A 27,305-nucleotide genomic window follows, 5' to 3' on the forward strand; every position below is an offset into this window, starting at 1 on the left:
GGTAAAGTATATATAAGGAATGGAATGCACCGAGTTAAAAGTAGATGTGATAATTTAAATTGTATTATATTTATATATTTGAGTTGATTCTATCAAACATCCTCAAATTATGATTTTTATTCTAAATTAGTCTTTAAATTTTAAAGCATTCTAATTATATCCTCAAACTATCAAGTTTTATGTCAATAAGGTCCTTCCGTTACTAAAATTAATATAAAGTTTTGTATGTCATTTAATGGTTTAAATAATGGAAGGACTTGATTGATAAAACATTGATAGTTTGATGATGTAATTAAAATATTTTAAAGTTTAAGGACCAATTTAGAATGCGTCATAATTTGGGGATCAATAAGGGCTAAGTTGACAAAAATGTAAGAAGCTAAATTTATCATTACACCAAAAATAAATGGATTACCTATGCTATCTTGAAAATCATGTAATTATTTAAACTACCCCAATATAAAACATAAATTTCGAACATAATTGAATATAATAAAATTTTCCAAAAAAATTTGAAAACTCTAGGCTTGTACATGAAAAATTTCAGTTATTAACATTGACCGAATCCAACTTAAAATAAAAATTGAAACATTAAACCAACACACAAATCATTAACACTGAATTCTTTTGAATTATTTTCATTTCATCCCATCTAAGCAAAATCAATTAATTTTAATCTCTTGTGCCTCAGCGATTGAATTACGAACTCGTAAAAATTGACCTACCGGAACTGAGATCGTCCGGTTTATTTGCATTTAGGATGATCATGGATAAAGAATACAATGGTGGTTGACGATCGTACCTTTTTAAGTGCTTGTGCTGTCTTTGTTGTCTTGTGGAGTTAGAATTGTGACCCTTTCCGGCAAAGTCTGTTCGTTCAAGTCCGGTTGACCCTTTGTAGTGACGTCCAATCGTTCAAGTCGGGCTGCTTTCCAAGGGACTGAATTAGTTGATTTAAGTAATAAACCGAAGGCTGAAGAGCTTGTAGCTCTAACGATAGCGTCCGTTGAACGACTCATCTTGCTGACCAACATTCCGAACACCTAGACCATGGCAAATGTTTTTAAAGAATAATTCTTAGAATTATAGGATTATTAACAATCAAATAGGGGAAATATCTCGGAATGTAACCTGTGAATAGTAAAGAGTTAAAATGTGCCGATCATCTGAAAGAGAAAGTATGCTGCTGGAAACATATATGGCATTTGCTTGGATTATCGGCCAAGGTGCATCGAAAGCCTGCATCATCAAGAACTATGGTAACGGTTTTTCCAGCTTCCATGACTGTCTCACATTAGGCTAAAATCTAGCACATTAGACACAATCGAAGTTATGCAATTTTGTCAAGAAAAAGTATATTGTTTAATGTCAAATTTAGCCCCTCAACGTTTATATCTTTTGTCAATTTAATTCTTATTTTTTCTTGAGCTAAATTTGGTTATTATTCTTTCAAAAAAAAAATGACTAAATCACTTTTTTTTAATAGAAATGCGGACTAAAACATTTTTTAACAATGTTGGTGTGACAATCCGCGTAACAAATCATATGTACTTTCATATTGATATGGCATTGTTTATTTTATATCACACTAATAAATAACTTAAAATTTTCAAAAAATAAAAAAGTTCTTAAAACTTTAAAACTTAAAATGAATTGCATGTAGATTACCATGCAAGCTACCATGTTAAAAAATTAAAGTTTTAGTTAGTATTTTGTTAAAAAAGAACAATTCAACTAATTTCGAAAGGTTGATGGTTAAATTTGACTTTTTTTTTAAAAGTTGAGGGCCAAATTTAGCTTAAAAAAAGTAAGGATCAAATTGATAAAAAAAATGTAAATATTGAAGGTTAAGTTTGACATTATACCAAAATATATATACTCTAATTTAGATACTCGATTGCTCCGCAGCCATTGATAAAAGAAACCCGACGACTAATAGTGTAGGATAAATATGTAGACTTATCGGCGAAAAATTCAAACCTGTATGGTTGACACCATGTAAGTATCAACTCTAGACGGAAGATGTTGCAGAAACTGCTTAGTAAAATCTCTTACAAAGTCCTCATAATCACTTCTGAAAGGAGACAAAATAAGGAATTAACGAAATAAGAAAGACAACCGTATGTTACTGTATTCCAAGATTCGTTATTTGCATACCGATGGTCGGAGTTAACAATATGTGAATTGAATAAAACCAGCAACCCTTCTATCTCCATTAAAGGGGCAAACCGCTTGAGGGTATTCTATTTATTAAAAAAAAAGTACCGCTTAGTAAGTACCACTTAGTAAAACTAATGATAAATAAGGTACAGGTATCATAGAGGTTTTTGGTGTAGGAATTAGATTGTATTTTCTCTCTTTTATTAAAAAATTGGTAAAATTATTTTTGTATATTAGATCAAAAGAGTAAATTAGTCATTCTTATTAAAAATTCATCAACTTTTACTACTAAAATTGACATAGTTGATGAATAACAAATAATTACACTTGACGTGCCATGTATACCTCTCATGCTCTCGCACAAGAATTAATTTTAATAGTAGAAAACTAATTTATTCTTTCATCTAAGATAGATTAATTTTCATATTTTTTTAATAGAAGAAACATGCAGTTCATATTTTAATACGAGACATCTATGTTACTTTTACTGCTAAAATAAACACACTATGTATAAAGGGACATTCAGTATTAAGGTAATCGCTTACACGGCAAGTGAGTCTAACAGAAAGCTCATCATCATGTAGGTGTAGGATCAAGCGTGAAAGTGTAGCATGTATCTGGAAACAGTGATTAACGTTTGATTAGCTTGATTAGATGGCAAATGATGCAAAAACTCGATTATTTTCCATTTTGACATGTATTAATAAATATAGAATAAATTAGTCATTAAATTATTAGTAAACTTATATTTTTTAATTTTAAAAAATTACAAAATAGTCACTGAATTTTTCGAAAGCTTTCATTTAAGTTAGCGAAGTATTCAAAAGTTTTTTTAAATTACTGGATTATTATTATTTTTTAAAAAGTTTGACTAGTGAGCTTCAAGCGACGATTTGACGATTGATACGGTGGATCAATACACATCGACGAGTAAAAAAAATTACCTTAGATCCAAATCGATTTGACAGTCAATGTCAAAGATCGGAAAAGAATGTTATTTGGCTTTTGGTTTATAAATTCATGACGATAAAAGCTATTTCATTAAAAAAATGAACTATAGAAGAGAAAAGTTTTCCATTGGTGTAGATGGTGTAAATAGAGAAGGCCATACAACAATGACTTTAACAGTCCAGTAACTTAAACTAAACTTCTTTTGAATAGTTCAGTGACCATTTTGTAACTTTTTAAACTTGAGTGACCAAAACGAAAATTTACTACTAGTTTAACAACCTAGGGTATAGTTTACCCTCGAATATATCAAGCACTTATTTAGTCAAACGGTTGCACTTTTAAGACTAGGTTGCTTTATATAACATGGTATTATGCTGATATCGGAACAGCTTATAGAAATCTCCGATAATATTGGAACAGTTCGATGATATATCTCTGAAGGAAGAAAGACCAGTTATCCTTCTAAATTTAACCGATTTATTTAAGCTCAAATTAAAACAAAGTCAATTACCTGCTCCAAAAAAGCATCTTTATGTGCCTGAATTCCGTAGTTGCTAAGTGCTCCAAAGGCTGCAAAGGCATCAGCTCGCATTTTTGCATTCATGGATATCTGTACAAGATAAAAAAGCATTGCCAATCACCAAATGCAGCCTAACATCGATAATAATTTAATTAATATTGATGGAGAAAACAAAAATCTCAAGAAAAGCCATTATCGGTCACAAAAAAAGAATCTAGTACAAGGAATATGGATCCACCTGGTTCGTGAAATGTGGACGTATATGAACACACAAGTAATCAAGGTAAATTTTGAGTCGCATGTCCTAAAAGTGGTTTAAAACTCCGGCATCTATAATAAACTAGCCATAATCAAAGATTGTTATAATAAGTGAATGCACCTGTAGATTGCGAAGCCGAACAGACAACTTAAGCAAAATGGGTTCAACAGCATCATTGGGTGATGATTCAAGAATCTACAAAAAAAAAAAAAATTAAGTACAAATAAAAATAATATAATGGTCGAAGAGGGATCGAAAGATTATGTGTGTGTGTATTAATTATCAGGCCAAAACATACACATAAAAGCGAGGGTCATAAATTACCATCAGTAAGCATGAAACTGCAGTTAATTGCACTGATTCATCCAAATCATCAAGCAATGCTAATATTACACCCAAAACTTGAGTTGTATACTGGTCGATATGAGCAGATGGTATCTGCAATATACATGGAAAGTCATACTTTCATGTGTTATAAATAGAGTGAAATAATGCAACCTTACAAACATTAAACTTGAGCCAGAAATTATGAGAGAAGTGAATGCGTGTGACCGCAATTGAAGACCTAAAATCTAGATGATATCCTTATCATATACCTTCACTAATCCTCTTAGACAAAGGCATCTAACTGTTGGAGATTCATCTGAGACATGTCGGCACAACACTTCTACCATCTCTTCCAATAGGGAGCAAAACCCGCTACTGCATGGTTGAAATTAGCACGTAAACTATAAGAAGAGAAATAAAAAGGACACAAGTAGAAGCTAGCAAGAACTTCAAAGATGGATCACAAAATTCATACCCGTACTGAATAAACTCTGATACTGCAGCAGCTGCAGCTTCCCGTTGAAAGTTTTCTTGAAGGTTCAACGATTTCGAGAAAATCTTGCATATATTCTGAACCTGAAGAGTTGGTTACAGTGTAAGAAAATAGTCTCCATTCAGTATTTCGTTGGAAATGGCATCCTACATAAAAATGGAAAAACACCAAATGGATAGTTTTACCTCTTTTGGTCTCTTCATGGAAATGCAATCAGCTAAATCTCCAATAAGATTAATCCACTTTTCATTATGCTCACTGTCTCTAGCCAAAATCTGAGGACAAATTTAATTTTGTTTTTAACTTGGTAATGTTATGTGAAGTGTTTCTCGTTGTCCTAGCAGTTGCAGGTGTTCATATTATAGAAAGTTCATGTACCTTGCCCATTTCAAGATCTCCAACACATTCACAAAATGCCTTAAATGCAGTTAAAAGTGCACTGCAGGAATGGAGAAAGAAAATTATTTACTTTTAAGAATATCACGTTCCTGACTTACAGATGCCTGCATATATATATAATAGGATACTTACCGTAGTGGTTCATGTCGACCAGAGGTGGCTAGACCATGACAACTGCCAAGTTGCAGTACAAGTGCAGCAAGAACTGAAGAGTAACTATGTTCAACAGCTCGCTTTCCAACTTTACCTCCACCTCTGAAATTAAGATGAAACATCATAAAATTATGAAGACCATAAATTAAGATAAATTTCAATAAATGCAATTCGTCAACATACCTAAAGAAGGAAGTAAGAGCAAAAATAGCAGCTTGCAGAATTTCATCCTCCAATTGAGTTTCAGAAACAAGACTAGAATTTTCTCCTTTTCCTGGATCACTACTTTTAGTGACACGAGTCTGATTAAGGACAGAGATCAGGTGCTCTAAAAATAAAACTGACAGCACTGTATGTTGAGAAAATGCCTATTCAAATTAAGGAAAAAAAAAAACCAGAAGGAATCAATTGATAGCCATCGAAAATTAAGAAAAATAAAAAAGATAAAGGAACAGAGTAGATCACATGGAATGCATCTTGCATTGGCCAGCCACCACGTAGCCTAGATATATCTTTTGTGACAATATCCCTTCCAGCAGCAGCCAATACTTCATTAAAAACAATTTTTGCATTTGTATTCTCAGATAAAGAGGATATCTAAGCTAATGAAGGATATACAATGATCTTTATTGAAGTGATGGGAAGCTTATGAAATGGCTCCACTATTGATAGAAACCTCTATTTATGTAGGTAAAGATAGACAATTACATTTAAAATGGAAATAAGATAAAACAATAATTTAAAACAATTCAAAACTAGAATAAAAAATAATAACATTATTTTCTAAGATTACGTTATTATGCCCCCTAGATTGATGGTTGGTAGAGCAGCAATCTTAGATTGACAATTATGAAAAAAGTGTGAACAGTTGATGGTAAAAGAAAGGTGGATTTTCCAACTTAAGAAGTTGAAATGACGAACTCTTGTAGTGAGTTACGGTAGCATAGAACTGAATGCAAAATGTGGTTTGACATCTATTAGGCAAGGCCCCTCAACTGACTACCAAGATAATCGGGCACGAACCTCACCGCTTTGAACTAATAGATAGAAGTCGATGATTGGTTGGTAATAAAGAAAACCGGTTGGTTGGCTTTGGTGTATAAGAGTTGGTGTTGTTTCAGCCAAAAAAGGTAAATAGTTAGAACCATATGAAGATCCAAGAATATGCTCATTTAAGTGAAAAGTTAAAAACAGAAAACGCATATAGGCCAAGATAAAAAAAAAGTCTTCACGGTTGATTCTGCAGACTGTTAAGTGTTAATAATGAGGAGGAAAAAAAGGATACAGCTCCAAGAACTTCTAAACGTAATTGCTTCTCAGTAACATGCCCTGCAGCTGAGAGCAAAGATTGAGCGGTCCTGTAGAGAGACTTGATCAATCCTATTCCCAGAGATGTTTAATTTATACTTTTTTTATCATAAGAATGTATAACTAATAAGCTATTTAAAAGTGAATTTCCTTGTCTAGAAAAAAACCTTGAAACATCAGATTCACTGAGCTCAGACCCTCTCTTTGCTACAAATTCAATAACAGCTAGGATAGCCCCTTCAGCTGACTGCTTGATTCTGTCACAAATAGCTGGCATGCAACAATGCAATGTGCCTACAAGCTGCACGTAATCATCAAGAATAACTAGGGTTGGTTAGTTTGAAAGCATTTACATTTGAAACAAGCACAACAAAAAGATAAGCCCAACCTCCTCCTTTGTCATAAGGGTACAGACAGAAGCAACAATTCTGTTAAAAACCTCAGACGGATCAATTGAAGCATCCTGAAAATACGTGCAAAATTAAGACTTAAACCGGTATGAAGTATCGCAGGTTCGCTTTCTTTATCTTGAATGGGAAAGGTGCACGAGATGCAACTTTAAATAGGGATGTAGATACACAGAAATAAACATACACTTCTCAAGATGGCTATAACATCCTCAAGGGAGGATAAAGCAACATAGCATAACTCGATATCACCATAAACACTAGAACCTAGTGGCTTTGGAAGTGAGAGAGAGATGTTGAAGAGCTGATCAAGAATCTAGACAAAGAAAAAAAAAGTATTAAAAACATTTTCATTTCAATAGAAATTAAATTGCATATATAGTTAAATAATTATACAGGAATTGATGTTTCATATTTAAATGATACCAGATCTTTCCCTAAACCAATTTAATACCTGAGCAGAAATTTTTCTAATTTCAGAATCAGCGTCAGCACAGCGTGGAAGATATGTTATAACTCTATCTCCCAAAGACAGAGCTTCACGACTTGGCAATACAAATGCCGCTGGCAGTTGAAGAAACGAAGTTCAATAAGATTAGCAAGAGGCAGAGAACATTTGCAAACTTCTGTAGGAAGGGCACTCACAAGGTAAATTGGAAAATTTTCCCTGTGTACGGTCAATTTGCTTGCCATGTGTGCAACCCCCATGACAGCCTAATGGACAATAGCCACAAATGCAGAGCACCCGGAACTTGTCAAGCATCTCATAAACTGCAAGACAACCTCTTCTTCTTTGATAATCCACAGATGAAGAAACATATTGATCAATTTTCCTTAATATGTGCAATAGCTGCTCAGCTCGGCTCCTTCCATCTTCTCCACTAATTGTTTCACAAGTTTCCAGTTAGAACAGCCATGAGTCATACAACCATACGTACAACGATATGGAAATTTTATAGACAAGGATATATATTAAGATTCTTTTCAGATGGACCCAGATTGCTTTTGATATTGCAGTCAATCAATGAAGCAGGATCAAATACATGCTAACTAAACAGCACAAAGCTCTACAATAGTGGAACAAGTTAATGAGGTAGCTATGCTATTCGAGGACCCCAAACCTCTACAAGGCTCTTCTTTCATGTATCTACCATGTGTGGCCTATTCTCTGTCTAGCCTTGGGAGAAAGGGATGGGGACGAGTCCACCTACATCATTATTGGGGACAGGAATCTAACAAATTCCCCTAAAAGATTAATCGCTATAACTGGAGAGAAACTTGTGTTCAAAGTACTAGCTCATAGAATTTGGGTCACAGAACAAATTTGATTCTTATCCATCAAGAGGCCATGGATGCGTAAAGGGAAGTTAGATCTTCCAATAGAAAAACTGGTATCCTTTCTTCAAGAAAGGAAACTCGAATATACATGGAATAACATGTTGCAGTACTTATACCACAGTTTTCTAAGTGGAAAAAAAAAGAAAAGTGAGATTGACTTTTCAGATATGCACAATTAGACCACAATGATTTTACACTAAGCTACAGGGCAGCATCGGACCATAGAAGAAAACATAAAGGGTCCATAAAGGACACAAGACATGTGATTATCATTCATTAAATTTATTTCCCGTGTTCTAAACATGAAGTATTATTTTTTTTAAAGTAGTCTAGGAGCACAAAATGATCATCACTTGATCAAATGAAGGCAGTCAAGCAGGACTTCGTAAATCAAAGAAATATTTTCCATTTACTTGTCAGAAATCTTACAAATGATATAAAAAAAATGATCAAACTGTGTTTCGGCAATACCTTGTAAGGAGAATAGCACATAGGAGTGTGATAAGGTTATCGATAAGGGGATTGACAACGTCTATTGGATCATTTGGCAAAGCAAAGAACCCCAAGGTTGCCTGTAAATATTTTCAGAAGTATTCACGGCTCCAAGTATGTAATTACTGCACAAAATTTACATTCTTAATATGTTTATCAAAGATAAACTGAAAGAATACCTTCATAACATGATTTCTTGTTTCAATTGTCAACTTTGGCTCCACAGAAACCAAGGTGGTACAGGCATTCAAAGCAAGAGCCTAGAGAAGAAACCATAAACAGAAAATATAAACTATGCGACACAGTTGAGATAGTAGACAATAGTATCACTAGATCATACTACAATTACTAGAAGCAACAAAAATACCTGGGTGCGCAGAAGTTCAAGACTGGAATCAGCAAAACCATCAGTTTCTTCTCGGCCCATTAAGGTTAAGATATAGTCAAGCAACATGTCTCTTCTTTTCAGTGGGAATGGAGCACCATTTTCAGCAGCTTTAGCGACAGCACGACCTGCATGACAGTAAGTTAATTTCTTATCAACATATTATGACATGTGACTACATATTCTAGCAGCTTTATTTCTCCATTTCATTCAAGCAGCAGTAGTCAATGGATCCTTGTCAACCTCTCCTTATGAATCATCAAATCTACATGCTGAACAATCACTCTTAGGTCTTATGAACTTCCTTCTACCCTTAATAAAGTGCATTCTGATTATACTATCCAACTCTGCTTAACCTAAAGCCTTTTGAACACTAATTTTATCCAGGTTTCTAACTTGCAAATAAAGTAGTATTTTGACTAACCTAGTAAATCGATAGCTGTAATAACAGCCTGCTTTGCTTTAGGGTGACGTACATGAAGAAGACGTGAAAGCATGTTAGTCCCCTGCAAGGATCAGATTTAATAATCACCTTAGTATCATATTAAATGATGGCAGTACAGGTAAGACAATGAAAACATCTGTAATTGTTAATAGATATGATACAACTTCAACATGCTATAATATATACGGGTATAACACCATGAATATCATAGTTCATTCATAAGATGTTCAGTTATATTTTAACATCTATGACAGGATGAACCCATTAACCACCATGTGTTAATGTTTTCCAAACATGCAGACTGAAAGTCAATCTAAATATGAAAGGGTTAATGCTTTAGTGGGAAAGGAGTCTAAAACATGTAAAAATGACAGCATATATCAATACAGAATCAGAGTTTTAAGGATTCCTTACAACTAGTGCATCTATTCTAGCCTCAATAACCACTGATGGAGCATATCTAGCAGCATATCCATACATAAGAGCCAAAGCAGCATGTACATCATCAGATTCTTCTGTCCTGTAACTTTCGGAGAAGAATGCTAAGAACCTGCAGTAGGTAAGCCTTAGATTTCAGATCAAAGTTTTCTGGAATATGAACTTCAAAACTTCAAAACTAGAAAGAACGATTAAAATGATGGAAGTTGATAACATGCTTATTCAAATTGAAAAAAATGATTAGAAGATGATTCAACTGAAAATAAAAGTAGTTCTAAAGAAGTGTTGCTTCGAGTTTTCAGTTTCCGCACATGATGAAGATCAGATACTTGACAAATAAAATAAGCAAAGCCTTTCAGCTTGGGGTTTTATTCTCTCAAAATTTTGAAGAGAAAAATGCGTGAACTGTTAAAATCCACAATTAAACCAAACATCACATTGCATGGTGTTGCAAATGGAATGTAGTTTGAAGCACCAAACCTTTGAAATATGCTTTGACCAACGTTATCTAGAATGTCTTTCAGCTTATCCAACACTGTGTCCAGGTGGGATGCTGCAACCTGAAAGAATGACTAGTATAAATGATAAACATGACAACAAATAGACAGAAAATTATTAAGAAAGCTTGAAGATTACCAATCCCATGGATTTTGCTAATCCAAGCCTGTTTATTGGAATAGCAATATTAGCTTGCTTGTACATCCAGTCAATCTTCCCACGAACATAAGCCCTGTCATTAACTTTCTGAAGAAGCATACCCAGGCATCTGTGACAGATTGCAAAAAAGAGAATATGTTCCAGGGAGATCAGAATTTTGCACTGAACTCTGGTTCTACAAAAAAATTGTATTTGGGAGTCCATACTAGAGTGAATAACCTCAGAACCTTAACATCAGATACTAACAATATTTTAAGTGGAAGGTCAGTGCTTTTTGTTAGTAAGAGAGAAATCAAAAGCTCATAATCAGTACAGTGATTCCATATGGGACTTGATTCCAGTGAAACCAGCAATTTCAAAAGAAACTGCTTCTAGAATTACAAACAGAACTTATAATTCAATAAAATTACCTTACAAGAATTTTCACCGCTAAAATAGATGGGCTGAAAAAGTCAATAACCATATGAAATTTCAATCCTGACTAAGAATTACATGCCAAAACCCCTGGCTCAAGCTGTTGCATATTCCAGTAGGATGGTTGCTTCACATGACACTGTTCCCAAAAAGAACTAAAGAGTGGTGGCCAGGACTCATTTTAAACAATGCATCAATCCTCTAGAAGAAATTTGAAAAACTTTTTGAATAGCATCTAACATTTAATGTCCATATCTCATATATATGTCTGTAAGACTGATATAACAGATAAATTCCTGCCAGTAACACAAGATTTTCCAGCAGCTACCAGAATAACAAAAATTATAACTCAGAATGCATAACTATAGGGTAAGATGTTATGATAGCCTCCATTCTTAAGCACACACATTAAAAAAAATCAGTTATAAAAGATGAAAAGGAATTAATGTATGACTTCCATATGGAATGAAATAAAAGAAATCAAGTATTCTTTTTTTTTTAAATGCAGAGCAAAATACGATAATTCAACGATTTCATTCCTCAAACAAAAAAGGATTATAATTATCCCTTCCTTTTCTTTCTTCATTTTAAGCAATCCCAAAGACCATAGAACAGTCCCTCTCCTTTGCCCTCTTCAACTTTTCATCCATTGCCCCTCCTCCTTCCCTCCAGTCTTCCTTTACTACTTCATCCGAACAGATAAAAATATTATAATAATCTCTTCCCTTTTGCCAGATTTTTAACATCATCCCACCCCACCCACAGAAAAGGGCCATAGTAGTTTTTTCTGTGAATTCAATAAAGCAAAATTCAAACTAATACCGATGAAGGACTGCTGAATGTTCATCATCAGGCGTATAAAGTGCATATTGCTTGGTAAAAGCATTTCCCAGAGAAAGCATCCAATCATTGTCGTGAATCACATCCAAAGATTCTGCCAGAAACTGCAATGCAAGAATAATGAGATATTTCTAATTGTACTTGGCACATAAGGAAGAATTTCTAGTTTTCCCCCTCCTTTGGTATTGTTATATTGCAATGAAGAGACAAATCCATTTTTCATTTACATAAGAAAAAGTAAATCATGTATCCCCTCTCTAGAAGTTCCACTGTCAAAAATGAAGTTTTCTCTAGAGCATACATTTTCCATCATGTGACCAAACAATAGAGTAATTACGTGAATAATTTATTAGTTAGAATACCTTACATTGATTATCATTTCATCCCAGGTCTCTTGATAGGAAGGATCCAGCTTAAGATCTTCTGGGTCACTAATATACGCCTTCATTTTTTGAATCTAGAGCTTACAAAAGACAACAATCAATTAGATACTAGAGCATGCTTGCTTTGGCTAACTAATATTTCATGCGTGAGTACTAATTCATTTAATTAGAAAACAAACATTTTACTACTAATGTTTTAAGCAATAAGTATACACTTTTTAACCTTATGTTTAGTATGCTGAACAATATGTAGAAATATTTTAGAGCCTTTAAGATTCATGGAGGGAAAAAAAAACTATTAACATCAATTTAGCCAGTAAAAAGTAAATGGAACTGTCACCTATTTAAGTGTTTAGATTTTTGTTCACTCACATATTTTACGTATCTATATTTTTATCCTATTAATTTCTCAAAAGAACTTCATGCACCATTCCAATTTTGGTTCCTCTAAAAAGAATAGAACTTCAGCTCAAGCATTATTACTCCAAACTCAGTTCTCGTAAATGAGGAGCTACCTCATCTTGCCAAAACAAGTTGATGTTCCTCGGAAAGAGAGGTGCCAAATAAGAGAGGACCTGCAAACAGTTAAAAAGTTAAAAAGAGAAGAAGACGACTACTTGGTCTAACAATGCTAATCTGCTCCAACTGGAACAACCATGTTATAAGTCTAACAAGAATCAAATCAGGTTACTTGAAGAACTGCCATACACTTTAATTTCAGCCAAAAAAACAGAATTAAAAAAAAGTAAATTTCCGTGCATTGACCTTTACATGCTTCTATCCTTTTCATGCATATCTGACTAGAAAAACTGCTTAAAGCACATGGCTAACAAGTGATATAACATTGATGGTCACATGAAACAAGAAAAAATGAATGTTTTCCTTGCAATTTTATACGTGTAAAATAGTCCTATTCTAAGTAGGAAATTCTTCCAGCCCAGTGGTCTGATATTCCAATTGAACACAAGCACCATAAAAGACATATTTATAGTTTCTTTAACTTGCCAATGTCAGTAAGTGATATAAGCTGATTTAAGTATAAATGCTTACTTTCAAAATCTGAGTTGCATGCTGCTCCCTTGCCAAAGGGTTGTGCAAAAGAACAACCAAGCGTGCAAGCAGCTCCTGAATTTATACATAGGATAGAAGAGATTTACTTTCATATATAGAGAACGAAAGCGAACTTGCATCATATGATTAACACACATCACCTCTGGACTTGGAATATCATCACGAGCTTTATAATCACCAACTATATTATTGTTATAAGAAGATCTATGTCTGCATAATTCTGCAATGCATCTGCATACCTGAATAGCAGCACAAATTAAAACCAGTCAATAAAAATTATTAAATTCAGTGCACTATAACGTAGAAGGTGTGTATACCATGCACAAAACAGGAAAAGAGGAAACAGAGAAACAGAAGGTGGCAGTGAAGCAAAAACAACACAAGCGGCTTAAAATAATTTAAGATGCATCTTACTATGGCAATTGCACCAGTGTAAGCCCGAGGAATGATCATCTTCAACAGAAATGGCCAAAGAATGTGCTGCATAAAAACTAGATATCAATTAAAGAAAACCCTTTACAATTAACTTTGTCAAGGTAAGACCCCTCATTAGAGATGTAATGGTTGAAGAAAGGAGAAACCAGTATACCTCCATTTCAGGAATTGTGATAGTTACAAGAAGAAGACCTTTTTCACATATTGCTCTTAATTCTTTTGGACAAGTTGATCTTGTCTTCACCTGGGGAAACAATAACTGAAGCTAAACCCATCATTACATGCATTATCAGACTTTATATGATCCAGAAAATGTGTCAAAGTAAAAATATGGCGTTTAAGGTTCAACTTGGACCATCTGAAGGACATCCAAGCACTTTAGCTGGTTCAACAAATATGACTTGTGATGACATAACCTGATTACACTTTAAGAATAAGTTATTCAAGTATCATTTATGTATTGTCTTTTTCTTCAATTTCATTATATCATTAAGTTCTACATTGTGAACAACAATCAAATTAAATCAACACTTGACACTGAATTTTCAGATTTTTAAAGTGAAACATCCAAATGGTTTTATTATAGTTAATATAGCTGGACCAAAGCTTGCCTGGGAGCTTTCAAGATCAATTTTTCCGTGTTCTGGTAAAGCACAATGGCATACAAGATACTCGATAAACAACTCTGCGGACGGCCCAACCAGGTAACAATGTGAAGCCATCACCACAATCAACTACCATAGAAGTAAAAGGATGGAAAATAGGTAAGATTAAGAAACATATATTTGATTACTAGCTTTATGAACTGCAAGCTATAAAACTACATACCAACATACCTCAGAGAGAGCCTTTCGGATATCTAAATTTTGCTCATCCAGCAACAACTTTACAGTATCCACTAGCAAATGCCTTTTATTGTGCCAAGCTTCAGATGACCTTAAATGAAATGCAAGGAAGTCATGCAAGATAACTAATAAAGAAAATTGCAAGATGAAAGATAGAAATAAACCTGGGCAAAAGATGCTTCAAAACACAGAGGGCGCCAAAAGTTAAAGGCTCCTCCTTTAATCTACATTTCTAGTAGCAAAAATAAATTAAGAAAAGAAAACATATGTCAAAACATTACTGATTTATCACCACTACTCAGAAAATAAAACTAGATCTTTGTACCTATCTAACAATGAAGTACAAACAGTACAACCATTGATGTCGTATCAATAAGAAATATCAGTTTCCTGACGATACAAACATTTCAAACAAAAATGAAACCCCTTGCTAGAAATGTTTATACATACATTCAGAAGAAAAGAAAATAAATCCTCAGGGTATACGGAGCCAACTGACAAAAAGCAACGCTGTACTTCATTGTATGTCTGCAATGCAGTATAAAAATTATGGTGTGGAAAAAGAAATGGAACCTAATATTGAGCAGAAGAAAAGAAATTGTCAAGTTCAAGTAATAAACACTACTAGCAAAAGATGGCCAGTGTGTAATCATACCTTCAGAGCCACAGAAAATTTTGAATACTCTTTGCTGTCACTATTCATGCAAATGACAGGGAGGAGAGTGGATAATATAACTGCGAGCTCCTGCAAAGACAACAAGAAACATCCACCAAGAAATCTGCTCATATGGTACTTACAATAACAAAGTTGAAGAGAAAAAGGAAAGAAAAACAAGAGGGGTGGAGTTGCAACAAATAAGTTATAGAAAAGGACACAAAAAATAACAATCCATTTCCTTTTCTTTTCATTTTAGGTATTGAGGAAATCTAAAACTGGGAGAATAATAATTAGAAAGCAGCATTTCTTTTCTTTATAAATAACAAATTGTTTGAACAAGCAACAATGGATAAACACATTCAAGAGAAGACAAGTAACGAAAAAAGTAACTTCTAAAAGTCATCCTATGTCCATACGAAAAAATCTTGACAGAAACAAGCTGGCATAGAGGGAATTCTATAACCACAATTGTTTGATTTCTAATTTATGGCAATGCTGATATACCCATCTATTATCATATGGACTATAAAAATGCAGAAATAGGTGAGCAAACAAACAACTAATGCTACAATGTAACCATAGGATCTCGTACACTATTAAGGCATCCAATCTAAAACTATTTGACCACCAAACCTCAAATCAAACCAATGTCAAGTAATACAAAAAAACACTTTCAAAGTTTCTCCCTCTTTAGAAATAAAATTAGAGACCTCATCCTTAGATAAAAACTGAAAAGAAGAAGGGTGATTAATATCTAGAAAAGTTCTAAGAATGGAAGGAAAGCACTGACAAATCCTCTTTACGGTAACCAGATTTTATTCTCTTTGAACATTCCTCTTGAGAATTTATGAATTGTGATGTTGCAATAGGAAGCATTGAAAGCTTTTTCATTGAGAAATCACTAAGTAAATAAAAATTGCAATGAAAAATTATTAACAGGAGTACGTACGAGTAAATAAAAATTAGAAGAGAAATAAGGGCTTTACCTCAAAATCTAGCAAAGGAGGGCCTGTTTCTGGAAGTAAGGAAGCATTCAGGAGATTATAAAGACTATAGGTTGCAATAAGTTCAATATCTTGATCCTTTCTATACCTGATGAAAAGGATAAGGAAAAGGCTTTACAGTCCATGTTGACATTTAAGTTTAAGAAAATATGAGATCTGTTAGCTTGTAAATATTTGCTAGCGCATGTGTTTGAAATTTAGCAACTCCAAAATACTACATTATATTAAAACTAGTATACATCATATGCACCGACTACAACAATGAAATTTATTCTTTGAAACATTGAGGACTAAATTTAATCTTACAACTCCAATATGGTAGGGACAAGTCTTGGTAAAGCTGCCTTTAAATGTGAGCGGGTGATAAGGCCAACCATCTGACCTAATGCTTCCACAGAAGATACCCGAACCTAAATGAAATATGAAAATAGTCAACAATGGGCAACAAATTTACTTTAGATCTAAAAGATAGGGTACAACATAATAGGGCATTTAGATATCATTATAATGTATTCATCAGCGCTAGACATGATTTCCATACATGGCCATTTTGCTTGAAGAATTTTGTAGTCTTAAGTGCTTCTTTTCTCTTGGGATGAGCATAGAGGAGTTAAGCAACATGCAAAGTAATAAAGTATGCGGTGGTTTTTCCATAATCAAACAAATAAGGACATAATAAAACAGTGCTAATATCTAGCATTGAAGGTTTCTAATCTATTTAAATATAGGAAGAAATATCTTGACTTAGCAAACCTTAAGATCCCGTGAAGCAGCCCAAACTCTCAATAAAAGTTCAAAAGCAGAATTTAGAAATGACCTGTAAAAAAAAAGGAAAAAAAAAAAAAACATTTATCTTTAGGCGTTACTTACTGAAATATAAGGCATCAACAAAATGACACCAATAAAATGTGTATCACAGAATCTTACATGACATCACCATCAATGGGGGATTCTGAAGGGAAATCAATGTTATATTGCCATACAGCTTGACACCAGCACTTGAAAGCTAAGAGAGTAGAAAGAACATATTATCATGGGTTAGCCAGCTATCGCGAGAAGAAATGCAGAATGCATGTGAAGCATACACCTATGACAAAATCATCCAAGGGGAAAAGTAGGGTGAATTTCAAAGAGAGTTACTGTACGTGGGAAAACATAGAAAGAGGAAAACCAACATAAAGAAAGTAACATAATAAACTTTGTTAAAATAAAAATGGGGTCAAAGTCCTTACATCAGCTATGCTCCCATGTCACAGCAGAGATTCTTGTAAAGGTAAACAAGATAAACAATTAATAATCTCAAATGTTGAAGAAGGTTCTGACGTCAAGCAACATAGAAGGAAATTTCTATTGATATTGAAAGACATAAGGAAATATTCTAACACGAAACCTCAGATACAAGCAAAGATTGAAACATAAACACGTTAAAGGATTTCAAGAGATCAACAACGCCACCCCATGCTCTTAACCTTATTAAACAACTCAACTATTAGAAAAATAGAGAGGGCACATATATTACCATTTGCAAATATTGGCCTGTGGGCATCTCTTCCATTTCCGATAATAGGTAGAACTCGCGAAAGGACACCTTTCAAACGTGGAGTGAACTGCAAAGCTTGATTGAATAGAATAAAATGAAAGTACAAAAATATTTCATTAAACAAAGAAATTGCAATAACACGATAGATAACTGAAGTTCAAAAGGCAAAAAGAACCACAGGTAAGTGATTAACCATCAGCAGAAGCGAAATCAGCAAGTATTTGAACCATAGCTGGCAAACCTGAGCTTGGTCCAGACAAATGAAGAAATATTTCTTCCATCATCTGCCAGACCAGGTTAAGCCATAATTAGTGACTAACCATAGATAGTTTAAGCAATGAACTTGATAAGGAAAAAACAAATACCAGAAAAATACCAGAAAAGGAGATAAAGCAAATAAGGAAATACTTTTCTTAAACCAATATATACTTACAATTACGCAAAGCAAAAGTGAAAAAATTTCAAACCAAACTGCAAGCAACAAACTTACAAGGTCAGGCAGATGTGAGCCAATAGAAACAAGTAGACTTGCTGCTGCCCTTTGCCAATCTGAATTGAGTTCCTATATAACAATAAGCAAAACAAGCAAAAATTGTTATCAATGAACAACTAATTGCCTTGGATTGATAAGCCACCAACCAAAGCGAAATATAGTGTCAGCCAATACAAACTAATATTTTATTTTCCAACCAACCAAGGAGACACCGTGATGGTTAGAGCTTGAGACTTCTGGAGGACTCAAGTTACAATCACTGAGAACGCTTGCATTTAGAAGCTTACAAGACCTTTGATGCAAGCAGCAGGAAAAACATTAAGAAATTTCTGTATTACCCAAACTCAAGGGAAAGTGTCAAATACTGGTTTGTTCAAATACATGTATGCTCAATTTTTTCTAAGTTATTCCATATCTTTGGAGGATCATACCCTACAAGTCTTTACAAGTGCCAGACACGATACTTTAGAGAAAAATGAAGAGTCCAAGTAACTTAGAGAAGGACTATAAAATTTTAATATAATATAATCGCTTCAAAAGATTATCCACCAAAAGCAATATTAATCAACAGCAAGAACTATAACACCCAACATTTCCAGCTGCAATTCCGCGAACTGCAAAAAACCATGTTTTATTACTTTTTTTCATTGCACTACAAGAGTTTAAGGCCACAAAACCAATCCAAAGCTGCAAAACCGTCATAGGACAATAGACAAACAGCAGGCAACCTAATTCGTGCCATATTCCTGAGCCTATTAGCGAGAAACTGCCTGCTAGTTATAACTTTCATGTTATTAACTCTAATGAAACAAAAGAACCAAGAAATAAATATTATACATACCTTGGAAGAGATGATCTCAGCAGTGACAATTTTAGCAAGCTTGGCAATATAAGAAGCATCAATGTCATTTTTATCTAAAGCACGAACTCCAAATGCCATTACTTGGAAAACTCCAGCCATATTACCAAATCTCTACAATAAGGATCGCATAACTTTTAAACGTTAAATGATTAAATCACTAATCACACTCCAGTTTTCTAAATCTAAATAGCAGAGAATGATTTACCCGACGGCCACCTCGAGAAATGGCGGAACAACAGTCGAGGACGAGGAGAGGATTCCTAATACAGTAATCAAATCAAAATTTAAAAAGAAAATGAAAAGCTGAATTATATAAATTTGTTTCAAAAGAAAAAAAAAGGTACAGTGGAGAAATGTCTTTAAGCGAAGCCATGGATGCTTCCCTGACGATAGGCGATTCATCCGCTAACGAAGAAACGAGAACTTGAACGGCCTCTGCTATTTTTTAACAAAATAATACAATTCACAAATAGTTTACGACTAAAATCATAGTGCTAAATCAAATACAGGGAATTGAATGTACCTGGAGCGGGAATTGAGCTCCCGAGGGAGCTCGAAGAAGCCATTTGAAATTCAATAGAAACGTAAATGTAGCATAAAAAATGTGAGGAAATTTGAAAATTGAAATCAAGTAATGGAAAATGGAATTTGGTTTTTGAGAAGCAATGAAAGGAGATGACGAGACAGGGAAGGTGACAGCCAGGCTGGTCGTTAAGGTTTTCCTTTTTGGTTCTATATTAGTAAGGGTTAATCTGCGCGCCAGTCCTCAAATTATAATTCATATTTTAAATTGATTTTTTAAACTTTAAAATGTTCTAATTGAGTCCTTAATTAAAAAAAATTGTATTCTTGGGGTGTAAATGAGATGCTAGTACTCACAAACTACTTTGGTTTGACTCATAAAAACTCAAAATCGATTTGGTAATTATCGAGCCGAGCTCGAGCTATTGATAGAGCCAAATTTGAGCTTAGTAATACTTGACTCGAACAACTCAAGAGCCTTATCGAGATTTTGATTTGTAATATATATTTTAAATATTTTTATATTATTAACTTATGTTATTTCCCTTAGTATATATTGTTAACCGTAAGCTTAATTGACGAGCCAAGTTCGAGCTTAAGCTTGAATACATATGGCCTTAATTGAGCTTGTGTTCAAGCTTGAGTACGAAAATTGATAAAAGAACTTAATCGAGCTTGAGCCGAGTATCGAGATCTGAATTTTGAGTCAAGCTCGAACTCAAGCTTACTAGTATTCAAGGTCGGCTCAGCTCAATTACACCCTATGACTCAAGTTAAAACCAATTGAGGAATTAAATGTCAACTCAACTCTAACATGAAACGTAAATCACATGGATTTAATTTTAAACATGTGTATACATATTACTTGGGCAACTTAGATTTAACATATTAAAAAGTAGAGAATATCATTAAAATTTATGAGGCTTATTTTTTTAAAATTTTTTAATATGTCAGACCAAGTTGTTCATGTGATAGGTATAGACATATTTAAAACACTGGCGGAGAAAGGGGGCAAGTAATGGTCTTACCCCTCCCTAGAAAAAATAAAAATTTCTCTATATAGTCCTTTTAGTTTTAGGAAATTACTAATTAGTATTATGGTAAAGTTGTATTTTGACCTAAAAAAAATTTTCATTTCTAGCCCCCTAAAACAACTTCTTGGCGTCCCCCTGAATTAAAATAAGATAAACATATCTTAAATATGCTCCATGTTATATCTGAACTAAAATTCAACGGCTCAACTGATCGCTGACTTGATTAATATAATATTATTACTTTGAGGACTCAATTATAATATTTTAAAATTATAATATTATTACTAAATTGATTGAGTTTTGGTTCCCATTTCTATGTTGATTTCATTCGCTCTAATTGTGGTTTTAGCCCATCAATTATGCCAAAAATTTGAAATTTAGTCCCTTTATTATTATTTTTATTAGAAAAGAAATTTCATTGATACGTAAATCATTACAAGCAAATGAAAGGAGCCACAAAAACTCCGGTACAATGGAAATTAAACCCAAAGAAAAATTTATAAAAGAAAATCGGTATGAACACTTGACTAAAAGTTAAGCCATAAAAAAAAAAAAAAGCATTGTTTAAAGTAATTGGGAGGTCCCTGTATTACAGGGATTAGATCATATTAGTCCTCTATTATTAAATGGATCAATTTAATCCCTATACTATTAAAAAGAACCAAATAAGTTCAAATTGTAACAGAGTTAACATTTATAGTATAAAAATGTATTGATTTTTTTAGTTGCGTTCAATTCCAAATAAAAGGTTTCATTTACAAAACCATAAAAACTTTAAAAATTTTAACTTAATTAAATAGTAAATTATTTTTAAAACTAACTTTATTCCAATTTAGTCTTATTTGAATTTTTTAATAGTACATGAACTAAATCAATTCATTTAATAGTAAAGGGACTAAATTGATCAAGTCCCTATAATAGAGGGATCTCTCAAGTACATTCACCCATTGTTAACAATGTTTAGGGATAAAATTTGGATCGAGTGATGGATTTTGAAATGACCCACTCTGAACAAAGATTCCCTTATTTATTTTGTCACTGTATTTATTTCTTAAATAAGTGACGTGATTCGGGTCACACAATCTCTAACAACTATTTTACTCTTTATATCTAACTTTTTTTAAAATATAAATGCAATAATATATTATACAACAAACATATTAAAGTGAGATATCCATATATGATATATTAGTCTTCTATGTCTATACTGTTGATGCGTATTGAAAGCATCAAAAGTAACTAATAAATATCAAGTGGGGTGCGGCCGTTTATAAATGTATCCCACATCCATAAAGATGGTAACGGTGTTCAATATTTAACATTTATAGCAAAACAAGATGGCAAAAAAGGGCAAAACATGCAAATAATGAAGCGGTGGTAAATTTGATAATATTCGCTCTCGTCCCAAAAGAAGGATAAAAATATATAAAATTTAAAAAGAATTTTTAAGTTGCAATTTTGATAATAGTGGAGGGATTAAAATTTATAATTAGACTATTTACTTTGACTTATTTCATTTCTTTTAGGCATAATGACAAATTTAGCCTTCAACGTTTACATCATTTGTCAATTTGGTCCCTTTTTTTTAAGCTCAATTTGACCATTAACATTTCAAAAAGAGTTAAACCGCTTTTTTAACAAAGATGCTGACTAAAACGTTAATTTTTTAACGATGTTGGCGTGGCAACTCTTATGGCAGTACACATTTATTTCATGTTGGCATGGCACTTTTTGTCCTATATGCCACATCAATAATAATTAAAATATTATTAAAATATTTTAAAAAATAAAGTTTAATTTTAAAAGTATATAAAAATTCATAAAAATTCAAAAAAAAATGAAGTACATGTGAATTGCCACGCAAACTGCCATGTTTAAAAAATTTAACGTTTTAGTTAATATTTTCATTAAAGAAAAATCAATTCAATTATTTTGAAAGGTAGATGGTCAAATTCGACTCTTTTAAAAAACTAAGTGTTGAATTAAGCTAAAAAAGGAATAAGGGTCAAATTGACAAAATATGTAAATATTAAGAGCCAAATTTGTCATTATACCTTTATTTTATTATTTTATTTGGGTTTTCAGTCACCAATCACAGATTTTATAATTTCAAAGACCCAAATGCATTATATCAGTTTCTTTTTGTTTCTAAATTTTGGGCCGAACCATTTCTTACCTTATATAGAAGAAGCAATTTTATATAAGATGGTGAGTTCAAATTACTCAAGTTGGATTGCATAAATTTATTTATAGAATAAAAAATATTGATTTGTGTTGATACTAGATAGAATAAAGCGAAGTTTGTTGTAGTGTTGGTCGGTTCATTCCATTTGAGACCGGGTGAAAAGTCGATTATTTTGGTAGTGGGTAATGGAAGAATTGAGCTCTCTTATAGAGAGTCGTGAAGAAAAATAGACTGGAATAATCGACTCTCTGACTATCCCAAACGAGGTGAACCAACTAACACCATCACAAACTCCACCTTGTTCAATCTTTACATCAACAATTCTAACGCTCGATTTCAAACTTGATTATTTGTACTCAAGTGCAAGTTAAGATTTTTATAGATTGTAGCATCACAATGTAGCATCACAATGAGTAGCCCCACTACATTTATAGATTGGTGGATCACTATATCCAGCATACTATGTATGTATGTATGTATGTGCCCATTGACAAGCTTGTTTGAATCTTCCACGTATCCCATGGGACTATTATTACATCCGACATCGACCCCCATTTGTGTTGAGCCACTAATGGTAATGGTCTGATGGACACACGTCTGCCAAATCCTTGGTGGGTGCAGTCCACCATAGGACATGGTCCGGACCTACCAACCAATGAGGCACCCATTGGTTTAATCCGTACAGGCACCTTTGTGCCCATGGTTCAGTTCATCAATGACTTAGTTGTGGTTGATATTGAAAGGAAGGTATAGAGTTTAAATTTTTTAATTTAATAATTTTAAAAAATAAGAATATATATAACTAAATTGAGTTAGGTTTAATGTTTTAAAAATTTATAAACGGGTTCAACCATCAATTTTTATTTTTAATTTTCCTTTTATCGATTTTAAATAATTTTTTAAAGTTCGATTCAATCTCTTTATTCAACCCGATATTTGTTTCAATAACATTTGTTAAGTCATCAATTTGATTGGTTAACTGACTTAATCCTTATAATACTACCAATATCTAATTGGGACTCTTAGTTTTTGTTTTTTGATACAATACCTAGAATTATTTATAGCCGCTTCTCAATCCTTAAATAAGAGGATGATGCACTTCAGCTCACTCGAACTCACATCATCTTATGCTGACGACAATACCGATACAAATTGAACTAAAACTCAATCAGCGATTTTAAATATATTATTCAAATGATAGTTGAATATAGATAACAAAAATATCTAAGATATTTCAATATCTACTTTGATCTAGATAAAGAGATGCCACATTGAATGGAGGGGATATTATAAAGATGATATTTCAATATCCATATGCCTTTAAAAATTCATTTTTGTCTCCATCAATGTTTATTTATATTTGCTATTAAGGTCTAATGTGTTCGAAATGTCCAAAGCCTTGAAATTATTGATTGTATTTAAAATCCAAACTTAAGCCTCCAAATGCATTTTTGTTAGGATCGTCCCGATTAAGCAACAAACAAGTAAAAATAGCAGAATAAATTGAGAAGATGAACACACAAATTTAACGTGAAAAAACCTCTCCAAAGAGGATAAAAAACCACGGGCAAAGATAATTTTACTATAATGGCAAAAGAATGAAGAGTACAAAAGATGGAGATAAAACTAAACCCCGAAAACCCGAAAAACAAAGAACCCTCAAAACGTAAACACAAAATTCTCTGAATGTGTTATGAGTTCTAATCTAATGGGTATGTTTTTCTAAGATTGTAAAAGAGCTTATTTATAGGCTAAATTAGTAAGTCAAATAAACTATACTAATAAATGTTAAATATATTATACTAATAAATACTAAATCTTCTAGAAAGAAAATATATTTTGTTTAACTTGACTTGCAAGCAATCTCTTAGAATTTGGGTCACAAACTCTAACCATTTTAAATTACAAATCATAGAATACTTTGTCATCATTTCATTAATGTTTTTTAATAGTTAATTTTAAGTTTTATATTTAAAATTTGGGTCCGAATATTAATCTTGTTAAATTTTGTTTGTTAAATTTTTGGAGTAACACTTTGAAATGTATATAAAAAGAAAAACTTCACTTGGTAACCATGTAACTAAAAATGACGTTGTAATGACTTATGGCATATTTTAACTTTTTTTTATTTTTTTTTCAAAATTTTTATTTGATTTAAACATCGAAATAAGGGATAATCGAGTCGAGTCTGAATATCGTCAAGCTCAAGTTCAATCATACATCAGTTTTTGCTCAAACTCGATTCGAGATTTAATCGAGCTACTCAAGCTCGAGTTAGATTAAGCTTGTTTATCAATTTTTTTACTCAAGCTCAACTCGATAATTAAGCAGAAGGTTATTAATATTTATATATTAAGGACAATAATGTAAATTAATAATATAAAAATATGAAAAGCTCGATTAGACTCGCGAGCTGTTCGAATCAAATATTACTGGGCTTGAATTTAACTCAATCGATAACTCTAATTTAACTTAATAGTTACTAAATCGAGTTTGAATTTTTTTTCAAATTGACAATCCCAATATTTTATATAAACCCTATTACCGAACCGAAGAGCCACCAACCAACTTAAAGAATAAAAACCATCGACAAAGAGAATCATAAAACATGGGATGAATATATTATATACTTATATGTATATATAGGATATGATATGATAATCAAAGTCAATAATTTTAGAAATCAGCACATGGTAAAAGAATAAACCTTTTATTTTCCCTACAAGTACATAATTCATAGTGGGATAATATAAATTTTGCCCCCTAAACTTGGTAACTAGGTTTTTATTGGTACTTATATTTTTTGGATCATTTTGATCATTGAACTTAGCAGCTAGATCTTTTTTGGTCATTGATCTATCAAGATTTGATAATGTGACTAGTGTTATTAGAATGAGACCTGATCGAATGGATCGAGAATTAATCGATATAATGGTCCAAACAAAGGGGTTGAATCGACTCAAAAACTGCTTGAATTTGATAAAAATAGAAAACTGGGGTAAAAATTTTGAGAGGATTAATAAGATTTTTTTTAAATAGTTGTAGGGTCTAATTAAAATCTTCAAAACTTTTGAAAGGCTTAATTAGAATTTTTAAAAATTTTAAGGGGTCCTAATTAAAAACATAAAATTGTTTGTCAAATGTATTTTAATTTTTTTCGTATTATACTAATTTAGGATAAAAGATCTCTCCAGTTTCTCTTAATTTCAAATTAGTCCTCTCAAAAAATTAGAGCAATTTAATCCTTTCAATTTTAAAGTTAGCAATTAAGGACAATTAATCACAATGTTAATGTCTTTTGTCAATTGTGCATTATTTTGATTGATGTAATAACAAATTTAACCCTCAATGTTTACATATATTATTAATTTAGTCTTGACTCTAAAAATTTAACAGATTTAGCCTCAATATTTTCACATTTACAAAAAAATATATTGGGCTAAATTTGTTAAATCATGACCAAATTAATAAAATGTGTAAATTATGAGAGCTAAATTTGTTATTATACTAGTCAAAATTATGTAAAATTGACAAAAAAAACATTAACGTTGTGATTAATTGTCCTTAATTGCTCACTTTCAAAATTAACAGAGATTAAATTGCTCCAATTTTTTTTGAGAGGGACCAATTTACTCAATATCAAAATTGAGAGGGATTGGACAGGTCTTTCTACCATTAATCTAGTTTGTCAAATAAAGTTCAGCACCATATACGGGCATTGCCGGCCACAAATTGTCCTTCCACACAAGTCAAAAGACAATTTTCATGGGGAATTTTTATTATTTATCCTATCAGGAAAAAAATTTATATATATATTTTTTTTCGATACATTGTTAGGAGTAGGTGATGGGGCTAATTTTCTAAAAAAACAACATAAAATTGACTAAATATTTTGTTTTTTAATTAAAAAATGATTAATTAATTATTCAAACTGTAGTAATTGTAAAGTATACATTTTAGCGGCAAAAGTATTATAAAAGCTCTTGTATTAAGAATCAAATTGTATTTTTTTCTTTTATTCAAAAATTGAGTAAATTAGTCTCTATACGTTAGATCAAAGAGTAAATTAGTCCTTCTGTTAAAAATTTCACCTATTTCTATAGTTAAAACCCAGTCCATGTATGTTAAGTGTTAACCATGTGGCAATTCACGTGTAATTATCTGGTTATTTCATCAGTCACGCCAATTTTTATCGATATAAATGGATAAAATTTTTAATAGAAAAGATATCTTTGTTTTTTTATCTAACGTATAGGGACTAATTTGTTCATTTTTTTAGTAAAAGGA

The 27,305-nt window shown here is 32.4% G+C and overlaps 1 protein-coding gene across 4 annotated transcripts; it reads right to left on the minus strand.

Moving 5' to 3' along the window:
- Positions 1 to 611: 611 nt before the first annotated feature.
- LOC105761794 (protein SHOOT GRAVITROPISM 6) lies at positions 612 to 19,961 on the minus strand. Of its 4 annotated transcripts, none has more exons than XM_012579719.2 (51): positions 19,801 to 19,961; positions 19,622 to 19,712; positions 19,483 to 19,537; positions 19,257 to 19,388; positions 18,413 to 18,484; positions 18,116 to 18,206; positions 17,902 to 17,997; positions 17,310 to 17,388; positions 17,136 to 17,199; positions 16,689 to 16,792; positions 16,365 to 16,470; positions 15,376 to 15,465; positions 15,171 to 15,248; positions 14,885 to 14,952; positions 14,712 to 14,811; positions 14,487 to 14,609; positions 14,030 to 14,134; positions 13,855 to 13,920; positions 13,581 to 13,679; positions 13,420 to 13,494; positions 12,885 to 12,944; positions 12,354 to 12,443; positions 11,969 to 12,090; positions 10,712 to 10,841; positions 10,556 to 10,635; positions 10,052 to 10,187; positions 9,617 to 9,698; positions 9,175 to 9,320; positions 8,987 to 9,067; positions 8,787 to 8,887; positions 7,623 to 7,858; positions 7,432 to 7,541; positions 7,165 to 7,293; positions 6,959 to 7,033; positions 6,738 to 6,871; positions 6,548 to 6,620; positions 5,728 to 5,859; positions 5,446 to 5,630; positions 5,242 to 5,364; positions 5,089 to 5,149; positions 4,896 to 4,985; positions 4,693 to 4,793; positions 4,487 to 4,592; positions 4,215 to 4,328; positions 4,011 to 4,085; positions 3,623 to 3,721; positions 2,706 to 2,777; positions 2,158 to 2,243; positions 1,981 to 2,074; positions 1,132 to 1,239; positions 612 to 1,043 (listed from the first exon to the last, which is right to left on the minus strand). In XM_012579719.2, the coding sequence occupies exons 1-51, from the start codon at positions 19,841 to 19,843 to the stop codon at positions 807 to 809; spliced, it is 5,205 nt and encodes a 1,734-aa protein (XP_012435173.1). In that variant the 5' UTR covers positions 19,844 to 19,961; the 3' UTR covers positions 612 to 806. The 4 variants fall into 4 exon arrangements, with proteins under 4 accessions (XP_012435173.1, XP_012435172.1, XP_052480443.1 ...); XM_012579718.2 differs by having other exon boundaries at positions 10,556 to 10,647; XM_052624483.1 differs by lacking the exons at positions 18,413 to 18,484; positions 19,257 to 19,388; positions 19,483 to 19,537; positions 19,622 to 19,712; positions 19,801 to 19,961 and having other exon boundaries at positions 10,556 to 10,647; positions 17,902 to 17,989.
- Between the last annotated feature and the right edge of the window lie 7,344 nt (positions 19,962 to 27,305).

The sequence above is a fragment of the Gossypium raimondii genome, chromosome 11 (assembly GCF_025698545.1).
Source record: "Gossypium raimondii isolate GPD5lz chromosome 11, ASM2569854v1, whole genome shotgun sequence".
Lineage (NCBI taxonomy): Eukaryota > Viridiplantae > Streptophyta > Magnoliopsida > Malvales > Malvaceae > Gossypium > Gossypium raimondii.